The 17,276-nt window shown below is 41.6% G+C and overlaps 1 protein-coding gene across 2 annotated transcripts in view; it reads right to left on the reverse strand.

Moving 5' to 3' along the window:
• adamts10 (ADAM metallopeptidase with thrombospondin type 1 motif, 10) overlaps nucleotides 1-17,030 on the reverse strand; it is a 41,737-nt gene extending 24,707 nt beyond the window's left edge. For both annotated transcript variants that reach the window (XM_054602392.1, XM_054602391.1), the window contains exons 1-7: nucleotides 16,944-17,030; nucleotides 11,396-11,797; nucleotides 6,687-6,826; nucleotides 6,319-6,528; nucleotides 3,418-3,586; nucleotides 2,807-3,009; nucleotides 1,574-1,657 (exon numbers count right to left, since the gene is read on the reverse strand). In XM_054602392.1, the coding sequence (XP_054458367.1) occupies nucleotides 1,574-1,657; nucleotides 2,807-3,009; nucleotides 3,418-3,586; nucleotides 6,319-6,528; nucleotides 6,687-6,826; nucleotides 11,396-11,498 (909 nt within the window). In that variant the 5' untranslated portion in view covers nucleotides 11,499-11,797; nucleotides 16,944-17,030. The remainder of the gene's footprint in view (nucleotides 1-1,573; nucleotides 1,658-2,806; nucleotides 3,010-3,417; nucleotides 3,587-6,318; nucleotides 6,529-6,686; nucleotides 6,827-11,395; nucleotides 11,798-16,943) is intronic.
• Between the last annotated feature and the right edge of the window lie 246 nt (nucleotides 17,031-17,276).

Genomic DNA, 17,276 nt, shown 5'->3' on the forward strand with positions numbered 1-17,276 from the left:
GTGAAGGCGCTTTATAGTATTATGATATTGCAAAGAGAATGAGAGAGGAGAAGTAGAGGAGGGAGTTCTCTGCTGGACACAGCTGGCGAGAACTCGTAACCCAAGAATGCATGTGGTGACATAACTAGTAATTGTCTCATCCCACAGTCCCTCATTTCTGGGCCCACTGCTGGCCTGATTTTATTTTCCAGGGGCAGCTTGCCGTTTTCAGACCTGGAAACCAGCAGCAGAACCGCTCGCCGAGAGTCCTCTCGATCCTGTCCCGACCTCAACCTCAACGGCCCATGGAGAATGAATAACAACAATAATACTTCCCACCGCTAATGATCCTAACATTTACTTCTTTACTCTGTCAGATGTCGAACACATCCGAGCTGTATATTATGGGGCTAATTTTGAGGCAGTCTGAACAGTATGAGTCATAAATGTGCCCTAATAAGACAGCAATGGAGGAAACCCCAAAGCCACACTGTAATACCCCTTTAATTCAGTCAGATTCATCCGTCTCACCACATGCTGTTAATGGCGGGCTAATAAGGTCAGTTACTAGGTAGCCAGATGTCCCAGTCATGTCCGGTGCGTTGCTGGTAAGGTCGTGCACTTTTTATGAGCTCAACCTCTGTCTTGTGGTCAGGTGTGGGTTCTAATTCTGCTCCCTTTCTAACCTCTGCTCACTTACTTATAGCACAAGTCTACAGAAATGCCAACTACTCTGTAAGGCTGTGCACAGCAATGCTTTGAGTTAAATACTAACTTGAGCATGCTAACATGCTTTCAATTACAATACTAAAATGGTGATGCTTAGTAGGCCCTAATGTTTGTTCACCCTATTAGAGCGTGTTAGCATGCTATGTAGCATCAAGCACAAAGTAAAGCTTAAGCTGATGTAAACATCTTTTTTTGCAGGCATTTAGCCGTAAATCAAAGTATTGGACAAATTAAAGTTTGTTGGATGGTCATCCAACATGAAAATTCACCACCCAAGTTGTTACAAATCATCCTGTGGACACCATGAATATCTGTACCAAGTCAATCTCATGGTGGCACTAAAGAAGTAGTGAGAAAATCAAAGTCAACAGGTTTCAGAGTCTGGTGACCATGACTGTCCATACAAACTTCTATGGCAATACATCCAAACGTTGCGGAGAAATTTTAGTCCACACAAAAGTGTCTAAATCAACCTTTTTACCCCCTGGATGTGAGTCATGGCAATGGTGAGAGAGGTCACTGTTCACCAGATTAATCAGCAGGACTGTCACAAAGCTGCTCTGTAGAACAGGTACAAAACCCTCCACATATCCTGACTTTTCCGCCTTTCCTCACACATCTCCCTCTTCTTCACTTCCTTGCAGCCTGTTGTCTCTTTCTTCAAAGCCACATTTCACAAGAACCACTTACACACCCAAGGGTCCACTGGGATGGTAAAGGAAAAGACACCTAAGCCAATAATTTGATACAATAAGGAGCTCATAGATGCTGGTCAGGGGAGTGTTTTGTGCAGAGAGGTAATGAGGACAATCACATACACAGACGGTGGAACAACTTATAACAGTAGTTGACAAAGTCTATTCACCTGGTCTTCCATGAGCAGGATGAGCCGTGTCACTACAATGTTGACTGCATTCCCCAGGCTAGAATCCTGGAACAGTTTGGCAACCTGACCTCCAGGGAAACAAGAAAAGACCAGTCTTAAAAACAGCTGATACACCAGTTGAGCACATAACACTAGAGCTCAGACAACATTAGAAAATAGACACCAGAGAGAACCATCATGAATTAATGTGTAACGGCCTAGAAAAGACCCTGCAAATTAAATGTCAGTCTTGAAAATGTATGAAAAACTACAACTACAAAAAAAAAAAAGGAGCTGATTCAGCATGTTTGTTCTCTGATTCTCTTTTGGCCTAATGCATTATCTGTTAATAATGACAACTTCTGAGTAGTGAAGCAATCCCTTTCTTGCAGCCCTACCATGATCGATTCCGGGGAGTACCCAAACATAACCACTTATCTACGAGACAGATTGGTCTGAGGACCTTAAAAGAGCCGTAAAGTACGTGCACCACAGGTGCCGATGGTTATAAGGGAGCTAAAGCACCAACAGTAAAAAAAAACAACCTGAGTCAAACCACTACTAGCACTAAAGCTGCACTCAGACACTTTTTACTGGAGTCTGGTGTAATCTGGCCCACTTTGTTCCACACCACTAAAGAGATGCTGCTTGTTTCAGTAACAGTCTGGATTGCAACCTGCTATGTTGCAATAGCAGGTAACCAACCCTTCATTAAATACATTCCTAACACATGTGTGTATGGGTTTAAAGTGATAAACTGAGTGTGAAAAGATCCCCAGTGACAAGAAACAGTGCAGATGATGACATACAACCTAAGCCCGTCTGACTAAAACATGGGGCTTCTGCTGGGAGAAATACAAAAAGTTCTACACATTTGCTTTTCTCTCTGTCTGTGAACATGTGTCATGTCATAAAATAAACTTAAAACCAATTAATTTTTACTTAATTAGTTTTTTTGACTTATAAATGCTAAACAAGTTTGTTTCTAACACCAATCCTTGGCATTAGAGAAGCACTAAACCTGTTTATGTAGATGTTTTTAGAAACCAAACCATAGTTGACCATGGATTGCTGCTGAAACCTTAGACAATCTATACAAAAACACAACATCACTTTGGCATGAAGCTTTTCATAATTAGTTTTTTTATTCCTCAAGAATAACTACAAAGACACTGGAAAAAGTGTCTTTTTTCTAAGACAGTGTGCAGGTATATCTTTTGTTGTGAAACTTACAATATTCATGACAGCCAGGATGTACTGCTCGATGTCTCTGCGACCATGGTAACCCACCATCATCTTGTCGGCCACCACCAGCGTCTCCACGTAGCGCTCCCGGCTAACGGAGCGCTTGAGAGGCAGCTGGCCGCGACCAACATGATGGGGAGGCGTCTTCAGAGTTCTCTGCCACCATGACGCACCTTTCATTGGCTTCTCATCTGAGGAAGATCACACAGGTTTTGATGGCATATAGTTAGAAGAAACCCCAAAAAAGCCCAGAAGTACTTAACTGGCCAAGACATTAATTATCAGCTCTTCTTTAATTTACAAACCAGAGTAATGCATGAATAAACGTTCCATTGATGAAGAGCAGGACAAAAGCTCATCATTACAAAGTTGGATTTATTTTCTTTCATTTGTCAAAATATGTTTTTTATGAACATACTTTTGCTCTTTCAGCAACGCCCTGCAGCACAGACTCAGTCACACCCAATCACAACTTGGAACATGGACACAACCACAGTCCTCCGCTGTCTGCTGCTATGCAAATAAACCTAGGGTCGTTTATACGTCCAGTCTGGACCAAACTGTTGCTACTAAAATGACCAGAATATCTCTACTCTCACCAATTACTCCACAGGATTGGCCCTTGTACTGATGGCGGAGCGATGAACGCTTGTAAACCACATGGGGGCGCCCCTCAGCTCTCTCCCCCCTCTCCGTTCTGGTCTGGTTATCTGGTGAGACAAGGGGTTCAATCAGGTACTCCTCTCCCCCTGCAACAATCACCCCCTGCTGCAGAGAAACAGAAACGTAGAATAGAGTAGAATAACAGGAATCATTGCTTTCATGGTACAAATATCACAAACGTCACACTACAAATAACTTTGTTATGTAAATAAATGAAATAGCACAGCCACAAATGTAGATTATTCCAAATGTTCCATTAATGATACGACTAAACTGAATTACTTGTACTCTTGATATTGGCAAAGAGGGATGAGCAACAAAGCAGTCAGGGTAAGTTGAGGTGAACAGAGTGAATCAGAGGTCCTCTGAGGGATCTGGTGCTAATGGGTCAGAAAACTGGTTTAAAGAACGAGACTTCCTAACAACCTATGAGCTTTAAATGCAGCAGATTTTAAGCTCAATGTTTAGTGTTGTTGCAGTTTTTGCCCTTCATATATGATAACTCTCTACCTAGTTTGTTTGAGAGGAAGCCCTCGTCAGTATTGACCAGGAAGCTTCATATTTGGAAAAAGATACAACAGTTTACAGCTGACAAGGAAAATCTTGACTCCATAGTGAGCATCTTGGCAAAAGCTTTTGTTCCACAGTAGTAAGAGTCACTGACTTTAGATTTTTGGTCACAATAACAATCAAATAAAGTTAATAAAGAAATGACACACGCAAATACCAATGGAGATGATGGGGAAATTACCAACAGGTAAAGACACAATATATGTAGAGTATTTAGAATTCATTTGAATGATTTAAGAAGTGAATTAGTAAGTCAAATTTAGTCTATTTTGTCTGTGTGACAAAAATATACGATAATAACTAATGACAGCAATAACAAAAAAGATGTGATTGAATGAAAAGCCTTGTCAAGTATTACACTATTACATAGTAAGATTTAAAAAAAAAATGTAAAAAGCAATATTGTATGAATATAATCATATGAATATAATCTTTATTAATTTCTATTTTTATCAAATAACCAGTATATTATATTTATACAACATTTTCTCCCATTTACAGTAGCATTTGTTTCATTTCTTAGGTAACTTTTGATGATTACAATTTTAGCAACTAAAAATCCCTCTCTCTTTGATATAAACATGGACATAAAGGAACAATAACATGCCACATGTCATTATTAGGTAAATGCGTTCATCTCAGACTATTCAACAACAGTTCAGAGACAATATGACACGCCTTTTATAACTAGAGTTTTTTTATTAGAGGTATATAAGCCTAGCATTATGATCACATCACTTTGTGTTCAGACTGTCCCACTACAAACACTGTCCCGCTCACAGGGTCCTCTGTGGGACCCATCTGAGAGGAGGATCAGGACCCCACAGAACAAAAAACACACACACACACACACCGACATACACACACACAAACACACGTGAGAGCATGAAAGAGTGAATGAGAGCGAGAAAAATGAGAGTGAGACAGAGAGCGATACACTAACACTTCCTTTGAAATGGGTTCAAATGTGTTGGCCCAGTCAAAGCCAGTGTCTCCCCTCGAATCACTGCGGCGGCTTTCAAAGTGCCTTTAATCTCATAATATAGTTAGTGATGCTCCCCTGGACACACCGCCCGCTCACTGGTGAATGTGCTCATGCTGGTCTGACCAACAGTAATTACGTGTGCTGCTTATTAACGCTTCGTGAACACATCTAATCCTCAGCTGTGTATACAACTGTTTTTGTGGAGCCCGCTGTTTGTAGTGAGAGGATACACTGATACACTGTGCTGTGAATGCAGGAAAATTATTTCAGCTAACAAAATGATGCATCACAATTAAGTGATCCGGTCCAGTGATTCACAGAGAGGGGGGGGACGACTAACTTTGATCTCTTAGTTTGGGGCATTAACAAGCTGATTACTTCATGAGAGTGGGAAATAAATGCAAAGCAATTGATGCTTTGACCACCTTGGAAAACAGTTTAAATATACAGAAGATTAAAAAGGTCAACAGTTCAGATATTTTTTTCTGAAAGAACTGCTTCCCATAACCTGCTTTGTTGACCACAACATCAGTTAATAATCTCAAACATTTCCTTGTCTGCCTTTAAACAGCCCCAAGGGAGCATGCCAGAACATGATGCATTGTGGGTTAGAGGTAGACAGGGTTACACTTCAAACAAAGTGCTGAAGATGCTGAACTGTCTAACAGCAGCCCTACACCCTTCCCACGTCTGAATAGGAGGGCTGCTGCAGGTAACTCTCTCAAACCGACAATCATGGCCCCTTAACATAGTGGTTGGCAAGGTTTGCAGAGCTGAGAAAGAAAACAGGGTTTGCACTTCTCTCTGAAGTGCTCTTTTTTTCTTTCCTCACACAACAACTTCCATCCCCTTTGTGCAATTTAGTACAACTTAGTGCAACAACATAAATGCCAGACACTCTGAAAGTGTGCTTAATATCATAATTTGTACAATTCATTGAGCATCACCTCTCTCTATGATGAATACATTGTGGCCTTATGTGGCAGTATAAAAACATTTGCTCATACGACCTTGTTCGTTTTAATACATGAAATAAAGCACCTTTTTAGGATGAATCCTTCCTCGGATTAGGTAATTTCATTTCAGGTCATTTCACTCTCTGGGGGCCACACTGGTTGGTTTGGGCAAAGCATAAAGCAGAGTACTAAACGTTTCTTAGAAATGTCCTGCTTTGATCCAAATAAAGTATTACTGATCCCTCATTTGCTGAGCTAGAGCTGCTGCTGCTGCTGACCTCACTATGCATATTAGATGTGGATTAAACTTGAAGGTTCAGTCTTACCAGGCCATTACAGTTGCTCAGGGCCACTTTGCTGGAGTGCGGCTGGTCTTGGAGGTGTCCTACATAGTGGCAGTGGGGAGAGTAAGGATGACTCCAGGCTAATCGACCTTTCTTCCAGTACTCAACCCTGAACTGTCGCGAAAGAAGGCCTCCCTGCAGTGTTAGGTTCAGCAGGAAGTTGTTGCGTGACGTGGACAGCTGGTAGAAGAGCTAAAAAATTGAAAAAGAGAGAGTTCAGTTAATAAATGCTCTTGTGTCAGAGTGTTAAGTATATTAAAGAGTATTTTAAAGATGTGTATAAATGTAAGACAAACGGGCTCAAAAGAAGAATGAAAAATAAAAGGAAAGCTATTTAAAAAAAGCATTACAGAGTCAGGCAGTCTGTCTTCAGTGCTGCGGCTCCGTCTTCTGTGATGTTGCGGCGTTTCTGCATCCAGCGTCTCTCCATTAGGTCCTACACGTACCGGGATGGCAATCTCATACCGGCCTAGATTGGACAGGAAGGCAGCTAGAGGGAGAGAAATGAAGAGGGCATAAAAAACAAATCAGAGTTTAACTTATTAAAGCCAAAATACTGCTTAACCTAATTGACTCTAATTAAAAACAGTTGAGGATTTGAAAGTTGCTTGTTTTGAATAACGCTATTGGGCTTTTTATGGAGAGAGTAACCCAGTTGGCAAAGAAAAACTTGCAGACTTTTTGGCCCATTACTGTCAGGGTCCCTCCACTCCAAGAACCCGCTCCCGCATGAGGCCAAGGGGATGTTGCCATGGTTACCCTGAAACTGTATACTTCCTGTCTGTCCCAGTCTGTGCTGAGGCCTGGTGGAGATTTATTGTCCAAACACACACAGCTCCAAACAGCCAACGTCAGCTAACTAACGGGGAAAGGTCACCAGCAAATGAGCCCAGTTTTCATCAAACCTCTGGCCTCAGTTGTTGGAGTCGCAGCCCCTTCCCACACAGAGTAAATACCCAGAGATCAGAGTTCCCTGGTACAGACTTGGAGAGCTCTGTACCGGGAAAAACGCTTTGCAGGCAGCAAAAAAAGGTCTGGCTTTAACAAACAGCGTGCACAATTACAAATGCTGCCTTCACATGGATCTCTTTTCTTAAACGGGGAGTTTAGTGCAAAACATGCTTGGCTTTCAAGTGTTTTTAGTCACGAGAAGAAAAAAAATGGTTGGTGGCCTTGTTCATTTTTCCAAAATGGTAAATGACTCAGCGTTTTTGGCATTATAATTTCATGTTTAATTTCTTCCCTCGGTATGTACGTGCACAGCCATGTGTAGGGCCAAACACATTTCCCGTAAGGGTTCAATAAGGTTGGATGGCCTGTTAAGTTTTTGCTGAAAGTACTTATGAATCCGTGAATAACCAATAATTCGACGATGGTTATATATACGAAAAAAAGATTTAGAACAGAAATGCATACTACTTTGCAAGATCATCTATTGTGCTAAAGCATAGCGTCCTAGCCCTTCTTGTGTCCTGCTTGCTTTCTCTTTTGGACTTGGTTGCTTGCTCTGTTGTAACACTGTTTCTAGTCAATTTTGCTTTTAACTTGCCTGTTCTGTCTGCAAGTGGAGCCTTTGAGTCAAAACCTTGTTTCACTGAACCATTACAGTTAGGCTTCACTGAATAACTATGGTACCGAAAAAACTAAAACTTAATTCACCAATTCACTCTTAAATATGATAGCGTCATCTGCCTCAAAAAATATCTAGTATCTATTGGGCTATATAGTAAACAGACTAAAAAAAAATAATTGCATAACATTCACAGTAGTCCAACAATAACTTAACTAGCTTAACATGGACAGTTAGAATGTTGAATTAGCAACTTATTATCTTAAGACATATAACGCTAGCTAGTTTAGCGTTGTAGGTTAGCACGACCTGATCACAGAAACACTCATTTAACATCTCAAATGACATACACAGTGACAGAATAGCAATAATTTGGGTAGATAATGGTCCAACTATGGAACTGTGCCAGGACTGTTTGCTACTAGAAAGATAATGCTTAATTGAAACTAACTGCTGGTGTGAGAATAAAATCATGATTTATTTTTGGTTACATGGGTGCAAAAACAAAATACAAGCAGACAACAAGCAGAAAAACACGAGTGATGCATTACTGCTTTGTTAATTTAGTTAAGGCTACAACATTAGCTACCAGTTGCCTATTAACATATTCAGAAGATGCAAAGAAATATAAGCATTCATTTAGAGCTGTATTTCTGACAATTAAAATCCAATATAAAGTCATTTTTTAGTCATTTCGGTCTCTACGAACACCTAATAAAAGGTCTTTAGCTTCGGTCTTTAGCATGCTATTACCTCTTCAACCATCAAGGACCTGTTAAACGTTAAATTGTTTGTCACAAACTAACCCTAACCTTCCCATGAGCTCTGAGCTTTTTCCCACAACACATCCATCCTGCTCTCACAAACCACAGCAATTAATCAGGCAGGTGGTGTTACCATTACCTTTAAAGCACAGGAAAGCTCCTGGAGGGAAAATGAAGGGAGGGTGTTAATGAAGTAGATATCATCACCTCCAAGGAAGAAATGAATGAGACCTCACACAGAATAAACTATGGACTAATGAAAACTTGTAAAATGGTTAAGTATATAGTTTAAAAAGAAAAGTTTGAGCGGAAGTATTTAAAGACTTTTAATAAGACGGAGGAGGAATGCCTTTGGAGTTTTTACAACTGCTTCTATCAGCATGCCATTTACCCATTTATAAATGCGAGTAGTACTGTTACTATACATGCAATGTGAGTATTCCTGCCCTGTCTTCTCTTGTTAGCCCTGAGAGAATAAACAAATACACATACACATATTTGATGTTTTATCTCTCAACGGGGAGCAAATTTTGTCTACAGAGAACTAGCAGCAGCCAGTAGTGCGAAATATGTTCGACAGTGGAAACATGCTTGCTAAATTTAACATTAGACACTCCCTGGTTAAAGAGGTTTCATACAGAAGCGTCCCTGCTGATAAATACACCCATCCACCCATGAGCAGGGCATCAGCCTGGTTTCTGTTATCAACAAATGAAAATAGTTGAAGGAAATACTATGGATGGAAAACTTTCCCTCCCTACAACCCAGACACACCTTCATGGCACCTCAGACAAAAGGGCTACTACAGGAGGAGGAAAAGCCTCTGATTAATTAGTACAAACTACGAGAGAGGGAAATGGTAAAAGGAGTGCTCGTCTTTAGATTATAATCTTGTGAGAAGTCTCTTTGTGCTTCTTCTGTATGTTCTCCTGTGTGCAGTCTGGGTGACATGCACAGGGAAGTGACACATGCATATACACTGCCAAACGTATGTACACTGCCTTGTCCGATTACTTTTGCATCCTTTTAGTCTGGCTCTAAGAGCTTCCAGGTGACAATGTGATGGTGATATGTCTTTAAATTAGTCCACGCTACACTTGTACTTCGAGACTGTGGCGAACATGAGTAGACGACTCAGACGTACTTAAAACTCAGTGTGACAAAAGAAAGGCTGGACTCATGCACAAAGCCAGGCTCATACAGAAATTGATTTCCCAGTTTGGAGTGAAATAATATGATTGGCTTTCACAGAGCCCTGACCCCGACACATTTGGGATGAGCTGGAACTTAGGCCTCATCGGTGAACATCAGTGGCCAACCTTCCTAATGCTCTTGTGACTGAATGAGAGCAAATCCCTGCAGCCAGGTAATGAATCTAAACATATCATATAATCACCTTATACAGATGATTTGGTGCACTTGTTGGCTTTTTCCACATCCAGCAGCCATAAAGCAACATGTGCTTTAATTTTGCGTTGTCCTTCTGTCAACCAGATGAATGTAAGCCACTCTCTTTTTTGGTCTCAACCAACTCCCGAGAAAATGATCTGACTCTTTAACTGCTAAATGCTCCACTTTGTTCACCAGCAAGTCGGCAACTGTTCTGTCTTTACTTCAAACAACTCCTTTTACAATGCATGCTGTTATTCAATCTGTTGTTAATATAAAATATTAAGTAGTGACCGAAACTAGAGACCAAACTGTCTGTACCTGTAGAAAAGTCTCTGATGGAATGAGCCACATCAGGGTTTGAGGGGTGGGTTATCTAAAGAAAGCAGCGTGGCAGACTATTGGAGACAGCTGGCTGTGAAGGGTTAGAGGTTAAGTTTAGGAAATACACAATCACGGCCTTGTTCAGGGTGACGAGACACGGACACTCAGGGATTTTATGTCTTTGCCTTCAGGGGGATTTCGGTTGCTCCAGCTTCAGTATGTGTGAGAGAGACTGTGTGGTGAGAGGTGAAGGGGGGGTGGGCACGTGGCTGAGCCGCAGCTACATGATTTGTGGAAGCAGAGTTCAAGTTCAGCAGCCCGGACCTACAGGCCTGGAGTGCGCCTCAGCCGGTCAGACAGCAGGGTCAGAGCTGAGAAGTTTTCTCCGGCTCATTTCACACAACTTTTTCTTGTTTGAGCACTGTGCATGTGAATTACAATCCAAAACAATTACAGTAACTATGGAACACATGCTAATCTTTAAATCACAATAATAGCACACATTAAATACAAATTTAAAAAGGGTATTTATTCTGAATTTCTAAACATGGGCAGCATTGTAGAGTTTTCTTTCCTTTTACTGAAATGAAAACCAGATTTCACTCTGGGCGCCTCGACCATAAAATACATTAAAGTACTCTTGCTCTTGAGAGACTGAAAATAATTAAAGCAACCCACAGTATAAAGCTAGGATCACAGACAATAAACCAATAATGTTTTCCCACTATTAATAAAGACCTCAAACAATAAGGTATGCGATGTTAATAGTGTGTTTATTTCTAACTCAGGTCTGGACTCTTTTAACATTGATTGATTTGAAAAGGTCAACCTGTGCAGGCAGACTGTACAGGAGGGCCTATTCTATAGTGAACATTATTATTGATTAATAAGAAAATATTTAGATTGGATTATGTCTATAACTTTCTTATTGCCATACTTGATGATTGTTAATAAAAGCAATAGCTCACAACACGCCGTGGTATATTGTGAGAATATAATCGCCTCCTCTCACCTTGTGACTGGGCGAACTCATCTCTGTGATCTTCTTCGACCTCTGCGGCAACCGAGATGACGATGACAATGCAGACTAGACCAGTCCTCCATAGCGTTTCCATGGTTACTACAGTATTTGCTATAGTAACAGAATTCAGTGCAGTGGTCCCCGGGCCTCTGTCCCAACATGTCTTCTGCCCTCTCGGATGCCCCGTCGCCTAGCAATGGGACAGCTCAGTGCTCTGTTGGGCCATGGCTGCAAGAAGATCTGTGGGTTCAGACAGACATGGCAGCCTCTAAGGTGTGTTGGTCAGTGAGTGGTGATGGATCCTGGACGAGTCCTCATAGGAGTTGAAAGAACCTAGACAGATTTTGCAAGGGGCTCAGCAGCAGTGGCAGGTTTAGACTCCTCTCTGTAGCCCTGTAGAAGAGAAATTGTTCAGTGAGGGAGAGGAAGGCCAGGAAAGGGAGTGAAAAGGGAGGGGAAAGAAGGATTTAGGCTCCAAAAGGGAGGAACAAGGGAGACATAGTGAAACACAGACTGAAAGAGAGAGAGAGAGAGAGCATGAGATCCCATTGACCCATGTAGTTCCCAGTCTTGCAAGACAAATCTGCCCAGTTCATATTCAGCGTCCAGTGAAGGACCGCCCAGTCCCACATTGTTCCTTCAGCTAATCAATCTTGGCTTTGGCGAAGGGCAAACACCATGTCTTTCACTCTGATGACCAGAGACAACAGCAGGTCCCAACCTGGGGCCCCGCTCTTTAAGCTGCCTGCCCACCGGAAAGAGTTCAAACACAAAGGAAGCCATTGATCTTGTAAAAAGCTGTGCTTAATGCCCAAACAGGGCTTGAAGTGGGTATTATGTCAGAGGCTCTAGGGGTAAAATGAGCCAATTTGAGAGGAGCAGCAGGTTGCCATCACTGCTACGCTGGCTGACTGTGGTGGCTGGTTGTATGGCTGAGTGACTTGCTGGCCGGCTGCCTGACTGTACAGCTTACTAATTGGCTGGCGTCCTGGCTAGCAGATAGATGTGTGAGTGCCTATATGAAGCTTGTTTACATGTGATACAAAGGGTAGAGTACGGCGATAATCATAGCCCAAGCGATACTGGGTTTTTGAGGGTCATGTTTTAACATATACACATAAAATAAACAACAATCTTGATACAGATCCCTTAGATTTCTTTTTTTAAAGGTGACCAAGATACAAATTGAGCAGGAGATTTTCATAAAAAACAACTTCTCAGTGCTCTCTGGTACTCTAGTTTGGCTTTCTAAATTTCAAGTCCAAGCACTGCCTCACTTTTTTCTTCATCATTCTCATGTTTAAAATCACCATTTTTCTTTCTTTCTTTACATTGCTTTCAAAGATTTTGGTTAAATGTTGATGTTGAACGAAACAGGACTTTAGTCACCTGGGCCTCAAAAGACAGATCGCAGACGAGGATGTACCTGAACTACAGGCTCCCTTTTCAAGGAGGCAACCAAACAGAATAACAATGCAAGGGTTGTGTCTTGGAGGGGTAATTATAATACTCTCTGATTTATCATTCAATTGCAGGAAACTGTTGGACATTCAGTTCTTAATTTCAGCATGGTGAGACATAATACAGGACAGATACGTCATCTGTTGGGACCGGGATTTGTCCTGACATACAGTTGTATGTCTTCTGCATAGTATTTTACAATGGCAGTGAAATTCAAAGTTTTTCCTCCATCAGCAGACGTTAATTACTGTTTCCATTTCTAGAAATAACAGGGATAAAATTGTTCTTTCCTTTTTTAGCTGCTGAATAGAAAGGGAAGTTTAAATGACAGCACTCAATGATCATTTGGAGGTAACAGCTAAGCCAGCCAGACATCATGGATTAAAATCTTGGCTTCTTTGTTCATTTTCCACACTACTAATTTCACTGTCCAGAGCTAAACATAAGCCCCGAGTTCATTTTTAATTAAGCGTTACTCTGTTTTTTACTTTCAAAAACCAACATAAGAGAGAGTCTGCTTTATAATAACAATGGAAAATAACTTCCTCAGACTCCACAGTACCCATTACAAAAACAGACCAGAGCCAGGATCAGGAGTCAGATTTTCATGGGTGCCCTTCTCTTTGACTTGAGTTTCCTGGCTATGGATTGCAGTGTCAGCTAAAATAACCCAACCCTTGCTACTCTCCAGTAAAGTCTGCCCACCCAGTTCCCTCTTGTCCAAGCCCCCACCCCCTGCCCCCCCCATTCCCTCCCTCAGTGCCGTCTGGGGAGAGAAGAGCGAGCGGAGACGCCACACTGGCCCAGATGGCTGGCGGCTAACCAACTGCAGCCAAAGGTAATCGGAAGCAGATGGGAAACCTTTTGGTGACGAGAGCAGGGGGAACAAGTTGCCTCCTGAAAAGAGGAGGAAAAAGAACGAGAGCGAAGCCCGGGGGGAATGAAAGAGAGACAGCAGAGTGTAAGCTTCTTTGAGCCAGCTGGGAGAGCCATTCTTGAGTGTTAATACCCTGAACGGAGAGTGCAGGAATGGGTTGAAAAGAGCCCTAATGTGCCTCTTAAATCATTTCAAACAGCAATGGGAAGGTACAGTAAAAGGAGAGCTTGCTTAAAAAAACACTAAGGGGTCTTAGTACTGTTGCCTCATACGTGGAACAACTGAAAGTCTCTCTCTCTTCCCCTCCCTCAGGCTTTCTCCCAGTCATTTCCTGCACAAGCCAAACTTCCCTCCATTTTCATTACTTCTTCTGCTCCCGCTCTCGATTTATTGTGGAGTTATTAAACTTGTAGCTTGATATCAAGTGCTTTTCATTACCACTAACTCTCCTTTTGTTTATTTAAACAAGAGAAAGAGGGGGAGACCGGTCCCCTGAGTGCTGTCCCTTGGTGCTTTTTAAGTACAACTGCTTAAAAGGATATGTGGACTGCCTTCAAAAAAATCCCCACAACAACATGCATTCACTGCCTTACTGGTTAATTATAACTCCATTACAAACCGCACCAAAATGCAGCCAAATTAAGAGAAGACCCGAGGTGACTGTGTTGTACATCTTCTGCGGTCTGATGTGCGAAACTCTCCCCCTGGGCACTTTTAAGCAAAATAAAAAAAATGCATGTTTGTCAGCAGGCCAAGCAAGCACATACGCTGACTCTCTCCACAGCGTTTTTCTTGGATTAGTTACGAATATGAAGCATATAGCTGCAATCACGGCCGAGAGAGAAAGCGGTCTGAGCTACAGACAGGCCACACAATTTCCAATGCAATCACAATTTGCAAAAGAGAAAAGAGGGAGGGGAGAAGAAAGGGGTCGTTGTTAACAAGGGAGAGAAAAGTTGGACTGCTCTGGATAATTAGGTGGGAATTTAAGGGTGGGCCAAATTTGCAATGTAATCAAGCCAGTGGATCCAGTTTTGACACGTCATATTTTCATCTTGTCATCCACTAGTAAGTGGTGTGTTTAATGTAGTGTAAGGGATGTACAGTGAGTTGCTTTTTTCTCTTTGAGAAGACTAGAGTTAACTATGCTGTCCTTGTATTTAACTGTTGCCAGGGAGAGTGGAGCTATCCGAAAACTAGCACACTAATCAAAGCCATATGACCGGCTCAAAGTAAAGTCTGTGTGGACTGTGGAGCGAACAGATGCTAAGTGTCCCTCAGCTTAGCTCCGAGTCTAGCACTCCCCCCCCATTCACACACACACATACATACACCCTGTTTCCACTTTGATCAGGGAGTAGCTCATGAATCAGCTTTAAGTTCAGTTTATTATTTCATTAAAATGGCGGTGCGGCTTCTCTTTTTCTAATAAGACCATGAGGCTGTGGGATCAAATGAGACGAATGTCACAAGTCAGATGCAGCGTTACAGTCGGCTTCAGCAGCAGTTACTCCCTCCAGAAGTCTCCACATGAAACCCTGAACAGGTGATAGAAATAATACAAAGAACTGGGGGATATTTCTCAGACTAAACTCTCATTCTCTCTGTCTGGTACAAAGACAGAAAGAGAAAGGGGCAGGCAGGCATTCCTTTCTCAATTTCCCCAAATAAACAGTGAGCAGATGAAAAGTGGGAACATAAACAGGCCAGAGAACCTCGGATGTGCTCCCCTAACTCTGAAAATGTGCCTCTTGAGTCTGAAACAATATTTAGTGAGAGCAAGAGCTGACTCGACACGAAGTGAGTCAGCCAGCAGCACTGGGAACGCAGCACATATGGTAGTGGAAGGTTTTCTCTTTCTGTCTTTTATCATATTGATTTCTGCAAAGTTTTGTGTCTTCTTTATGACTCCCAAAAGCACAAAACACCACAAATTCAGTATACTGTCACGCAAGACAAAGAAAAGCAGCAAATTCTTGCATTTGTTAAGATGAACTATGAATGTATGGCATTATTTTGCTTGAAAAATATCTTTAATTAATGTCAAAATAGCTGTCAATTAGTTTTAAACTAATTGCTTCTGCTCTTATCTTCTTTATCTGTCCCATTAAGAAATTCATGTAGTTCAAAAGATAGCCAGTAAATGTGTGTGTGCATGTGTGATGGGGGAAAGTTGTGAATTAGGGATGCAACGATCCAATATGGGGTATTTGTATCACCATGGTTACAGACTTTATTAAAAGGTAGCAGCCATGACGATGTGACAGATATTAACTACCGCTTCTTTTTTAATGTTATAATGAAATTTGGAGTGTTACCGCTATCACTTATCAGCATTTATGGTTGGTTGCCAACACGTTTGGCCTCATCTTGCCTTACATAAAGATTAACCCAGTGAGTTCCACACAAATGTTCACAGAAGTTAAATTTGGGTGGAAACACACACGGTATTGTATCATTTAGTTGAAGTATCTGAAGAAAAACTAGTTTTTTGCATCTCTAGTGTGCATGTATGTGTTTAGTTTGGCTGATGGTGATAATCCAAAACCCTGAGAAACTAATCTCATAATATGTCAGCATATGCAAATTAAAAAAATATATCAAATTATAGTATCTGGAATAAGAGGATATGTTAATTCTACCCCAAAAAACGAATGATGCTGCACAAAGATCAACAATGCAACTACGATGATTTATTAGACATTAACCTGCAGATTTCTGCAAAGTCAGCTGATCAAATGACTTATTTCTGCTGTTATTGAAGGACCACAGATTTGTATCTATGTGCAAGTCCTACATCTAGCCTATTTACATTACATTTCTAAGGAGGATCTGAAAGTGAGCATGAACATTTTTAAGGTATAATTCATCAATTCCTCAAAAGAAATGTCATACATTATGGATTATAGTCCAGAGTTGTGTTGCAGAATAACTGCAGCTGTTTTGCATTGGGAGGCTACATGTTGCTCCCCCAGCTGGTGGGCGACACAAGGCCACCCTTCACTCATGACGGCTACCTGGACACCACAATGAAAAAGCTTAAAAGACTAAACAGCGACAATCTAACTCTGCAGAAACATTTATGGAGAAATGAGCGCATTTAGAGTCAAAAGGAGCCTGCTGCCAGCATCATGTCATGACCGTTTTCCTGCAGAGTTGTGCATGAAAACGCAAAGAGTGTGTCCAGGCTCGGTGACTTACCTTCCCCGTGTCCCTTTGCAGAAGTCTCCGCAGTGAGTCTGTCCTGTGTCCTCCGCAGCTCAGCAGAGAGGAGGCGGTGCCGGCGGGTGACTGAGGAGACTCAACTTTTTCCAGCTTCAGAACCAGAAGAGAGACACAGCTTGATGTCGACTCACCCGAACTATGCTTATTTAACTCCGGTTACAACTTGCAAAATAAAAGTCGTATCTTCAAGGTTTTTTGGGGGGTTAAATATAGAGCTTAACTGAGAGTTTATGATCAGGTTTATTGATATGACTTGATTAAGACCCCTATGGACTTTTAGCATTACATTTATCTACTTAGTCTATTTAA

Source organism: Anoplopoma fimbria, chromosome 8 (genome assembly GCF_027596085.1).
Source record: "Anoplopoma fimbria isolate UVic2021 breed Golden Eagle Sablefish chromosome 8, Afim_UVic_2022, whole genome shotgun sequence".
NCBI classification, from domain to species: domain Eukaryota; kingdom Metazoa; phylum Chordata; class Actinopteri; order Perciformes; family Anoplopomatidae; genus Anoplopoma; species Anoplopoma fimbria.